The 5,164-nt window shown below is 33.8% G+C and overlaps 1 protein-coding gene across 1 annotated transcript; it reads right to left on the bottom strand.

The window, feature by feature from the left end:
* Positions 1-1,060: 1,060 nt before the first annotated feature.
* LOC138338718 (protein PXR1-like) lies at positions 1,061-3,493 on the bottom strand. Its single transcript, XM_069289800.1, has 5 exons — positions 3,434-3,493; positions 3,289-3,375; positions 2,859-2,945; positions 2,521-2,699; positions 1,061-1,313 (listed from the first exon to the last, which is right to left on the bottom strand). The coding sequence occupies exons 1-5, from the start codon at positions 3,491-3,493 to the stop codon at positions 1,061-1,063; spliced, it is 666 nt and encodes a 221-aa protein (XP_069145901.1).
* Between the last annotated feature and the right edge of the window lie 1,671 nt (positions 3,494-5,164).

Genomic DNA, 5,164 nt, shown 5'->3' with positions numbered 1-5,164 from the left:
ATCATGAATTAGAAAATATAATAACATCAAATTTCGATAGTTGTAAGAAAATAATAATGTGATACTTACAGACTATTGCTTTCTTGTTGGAAAATACCATTAACATGTCTGACTTCGAATGGGTGAGATTTGTTCTTTCCTTGGTAACATTTAAGAACTGACCAGTTGGTTCACTCTTTTTGCTCAAAAAATCCACTTAACTCAAGGTACGTTGACAACATTATAGACAACTTTTTAAGCTCGGAGGATAATTTTCTATTAGACCTCGTTGAGGACATGTAATCATACCCTTTTATGCACCGTTCCTTCAATCCAATGACTGCCAAGACCCAATGGAATTCCCCGTTAATATTTACAGGGACATAAAAATCATCTGCCAGGGGCCAAGACAGTCCACAAGGTATACCAAACCTTTTCATTATGCCAACGATTTTATTTTGATATTCACTAGCATTGTCAATGTATGTTTTGAAAAAACAAGTAGTGGTGGTATATTGATATTTAGACTGCATCTTTTTGCTTAGACTTCTTATGCAAATAGTAAAATATGGCATCCACATTCTGCACACATGCATCAAAAAAGTGTATCAATTTAATTGTATATATTCATGTACTAAATGTTACATTTAAAAGTGGGCATGCATTTACCTCATCATTCCAGCACTTATTGGGTTGAGACGTTACGTAGAACCAGTCCTTATTCCTTGGAAATCGAACTACAAAATCAAATTGGTCAAAATCAAGTTTTGAGCAATTGGCTAAGTAGTGATCCTCCTTGTTTCCTCAGCAATTGTGTAATCATTTTAAACAATTATTTAGTGGACAACAAGAATAAATACTAATAATAGTCGAACGACCTTACTTTACTTACTTTTTTGCATGATGCTTGTAAAGACCCTCGTTTATCCATTGCGCGAAGGATGACATTAGTTCAATTAGACCCTCACCATCAATGTTAAAACTTGCAAATGGATATTGTCGCTTCACATCACAACAAACGACTTTGACTTTCTTCTCTTTATTTTTCTCTGTATCCTTCTCCATCTCCTTTGCCTTCTTCTTATTCTCCTTCTCTTCTCCTTCTCCTGTTTTGCAGCTTCTCCTTCTTCTCCTTATCCTCCTCCTCCTTTTCCTTCTTCTCTTTTTCCTTCTCATTCTCCTTCTCCTTCTCTTGTTTTGCCTTTTTCTCCTTCTTCTCCTTCTCCTCCTCCTCCTTTGCCTTCTTGTCCTTCTCCTCCTTTGCCTTCTTCTCCTTAGCCTTCTTCTCCTTCTCCTTCTCCTTCTTTGCCTTCTTCTCCTTTTCGTTCTTCTCACTAATTACATAAAGTGTTCGTGAATATATTTTTTTAACCTCCTACACTTCAAAGGCAGTGAAATCTTATTGGCTTTGCGCATCAATATTATGAGACATTTCCTTACAAATATTAGTGGATTTTTTAACACGACTAATAAAATAATCATGTTGTTGCTTATATTCTTCGCTTAGACAAAAAGAGAATTTCATGTTAGAGATGAAGTTTCTTGTATCATTTAATATACAAGGTCAATAAAAAAAGATTGAGATTTTACAGTTCATTATAAAATATTAATTCCATTATGTTGCAACAGATGGATAGTCTATTGCGATAAATTAACATTATGTTGACATATATGTACCTGCAATTGCGACACATATGAATCATATGTTGACACAAATGTACCTATTGTAGCAACATATGAATCTTATGTGGCAACATATATTCAAGATGTTGGCCTAAAGCTAGATGTTACGACATATGATAACTGTTTGAATATGCACCAACATATCACTAAAATGTGACAACATACGCTAAATGCTTCAACAAATGAAATATATGTTGGACACCTGAACAAAAGGATATTTCTAAAATAATATCTTTAAAATGTCCACAAAAGAACAACAAAAAAATGACTTTTCACTTAATGATAACAATACATATACATTTCCTCAAAATGAGGATTTTTTGGGTTGTCGATTTTCTTCAAAAAAATAATTAATAATACACACCATTAAGTCAATTATTCCATTTTAACGTCTATGGAACTTTTTATTGTTCATTAATCCAAGAAAAAAACTTTGAAAATTGTAAAATATTTCAATAAATAACCTACCCATTTCTAGTCGAAAACAATTATAGTTTAGAAAGATGAGACAGTAACGACTGGAGAGGAAGATAATGGAGGACTGGAGGAAAGAGTAACGAGGGACTTCTGAATTTTTAAGGGAAAAAAAGAACAATCCCCCAAGAGAGAAGAGAGGAAGAAGATTAAAAGATTTTTTTAAATGATTGGTTTGAATTATATAAGTGTGACTTTTTGTATTTTATAAAAGATTAGAATGTTTTTGAAAGGTTAATTTTGTACCGTATTTATTTAATTATATTTTAAAGAAGATTTGACCAGCTCTTGGTCAATCTGTCACAAAAAACAAAAACGAAGACTTATTGACACCTTTCCCTTAATATTCTCCTGTAACTAGACATCTCCCTTTTGGGAAACCACCTCTTTGGATTAGTTGGGTCAAAGACCTTTGGGTATTTTGGCTTTCTTTTCTCTTTGTTTGTGTTAGTGGCACCGACATTTGGACCTTTCTCGGCACCAGAAGTTTTCTCCAAATCAGGTAGTGGTTTTATTTGCTTATCATAAGCTTCTCCTTCCTCAATGTCAGCATGGGCTACAGTCTGAATTAATCCAACTAAAGACTCAATACTTCCATGGCTTTTCAGTAGGCATGCTTCCTACTCTTCCCTTCCATGCTTGATCTTGAAAGCAGCAGTCTCCTGCATGATGGTATTGAGCTTATTATCTTCAGTCATGACATTTGACAACCGCTTGATTACGGAATCAAACACAACATCGGTATCTCCAGCCCGTTCCTTGAGAGAGACAGTAGTAGCAGGCTTGCGTTGAATGTCAGGTACTTTCGCCTAGGAATCAGCTGCAATCTGCAGATGCCCAACAGCTGCAACAACCTGAGCCCTAGCAAGCAGGATAACCTTGGACCTGTCAGCTTATCCAAGTATTTCTTCAGCTTTAGCATCTTTTTTCTCTCTCACATGTACAACATCTTGAAGTAGTACAAGCATCAACCTACCAGCTAGAGCACCAACATGTTCTAATGCATCAATTGTTCAAAGGAGAATACATGTAAATCTTATAGATAATTACTTATTAGAATGAAGTAGCACCAGCACCCTATTGGTATATATTAGCTTATCAAGTTTCCTTAGGCCACCAGAGACAACATTAGGACCCAATGAGATTATTTACTGCCACCACAAATGAAGACTCATCGGCCAAATTTCTTTTGACAAAATCAATATAAGATGCAACGGCCTCTTGGGTGTTCCTTAGAATCTGGAGAGAGAAAAAACGACTTACATCATTGCAACTTATCAAATCAAAATAATAGTACTCCAACTCGTGTCATAATATATCCAATTTGAACATCGTCATCATCTAAATTCTCTTCCATTAGTGTTTCCTGACAAATTTTGTATTTCTATTGTCCACAATAAGATATTCATCTTTGTTTTATGTTATCATTTCATTCATTAAGTTTCATAGAGATTGCAAACAAGTTGAAGATTCTACCACATTTGATTTGGCATTCCTGAAAATGCATTAAGTTTAAAAATACAAAGGAGAGAAAATATCAATATACGATTGTTCCAAATGAATAGACCAGAATGCAGTTCGTCCCTTGTAACGTCTCATAAATAGATATTCCAGTTTACTCTATGACTTGTGGCATCAAATAACAAACTGGATTCAATCTTCTACAAGATATAAGGAGGAAATCATCCTACAAAATGCAACTTATAATTAACAGCCTCATATAAACATGCCCCCTATTTAATAAACCCCAGCCCCCCCCCCCCCGCCAAAACTAAACCAAATCAAAGAGAAGACATTAAGACTTAAAAAAAAGGCAAGTAACAATTATAACCAATCAAAGGCGCAAAAGCATTATTTGCATGATCCTGAAAATTGGAATGGCTAATAATTACTTTATTTATTGTATAAAGAGACATAAAATCCATTTTACATACATCAAATAAGAAGATATAGCAGTTTTGCAGACATTTTAACCCCTAAAATATAAGCTCTATTGACTGTAGTGGAACATCTTTTCAGTCAGACTAGTTATAAATTGTAAGTCTACCATTACTAAAGGGTTAACAAACGAACAAAAAGTTAAGGCAAAATGTTATGGTGGATATTTGTACTTGTATGTATTTCTATTGCGAGCACTTCTACTTGTAGCTTTTTCATATGAACCCCTGAATTTATTGAAACACAATATTGTAAACACTATTTCTAACATGGCATCCTATGTGGCATCTAATACCTAAGTGTGTATATAACACACCTTTTAGGAGCGTGAGACCCTTGAAAAAGGGTCTAAAATTCATATTAGGGATTTAATATAGCTATCATCTTACAAGTTTAATCTAACACCATTGTTGGATAGGATTTGAGGTTTCTTGACCTTGTTTCCCCCCCCCCCCAAACTTCTTCTCTATTGTTTATTTTCATTATATTGCTCTCTTTGTTAGAAAACACACCATGGAAGGAAAACACTGCTCCCTAAAATCTTTCACTAACATTAAGCATAAAACAAAGCAAAATTTTTCAAGAAAATCGATGTAATTGACTATACTCTAAAACCAACAAAGACACAAATAGAAGATCAAATCCAGATTAAACAACAATTTGATTCGAAAGTAAATTGAAAAGTCTACCTAGATAAGTTTAAAATCAATAAAAACAATGAAAATGTAAAAAGAGACCGGGTAGGCCTAAGATCTTATAGAAGAAAGTAATCCCAAAAGACTTGGTATAAATATAAACTTAGCTAAAGATAGGGCACAATGTAAGAAAAGATCTTACGGTGATAGCCATTAGTTGAGGATATTTTACACTCGTATGAACCTTGTTTGTTATAATGGTTATATGATATGAGGTTAAATGAAGAAATCAGGATTCATATAGCCAATCCCAACATGTTTAGAACTGAGACGTAGTTGTTGTTTATTCAATGTATTTAATGTGTTTGGTTGATGTTTCAAACATGGCATTTGATTGAAAGAAAGAGATGAGTTGGAAATAAAAAAAAATATTTCACTATTTTTTACACAATTTG

The sequence above is a fragment of the Solanum lycopersicum genome, chromosome 10, assembly GCF_036512215.1.
Source record: "Solanum lycopersicum chromosome 10, SLM_r2.1".
Taxonomy (NCBI): Eukaryota; Viridiplantae; Streptophyta; class Magnoliopsida; order Solanales; family Solanaceae; genus Solanum; species Solanum lycopersicum.
This window is presented reverse-complemented; position numbering and strand designations above follow the sequence as displayed.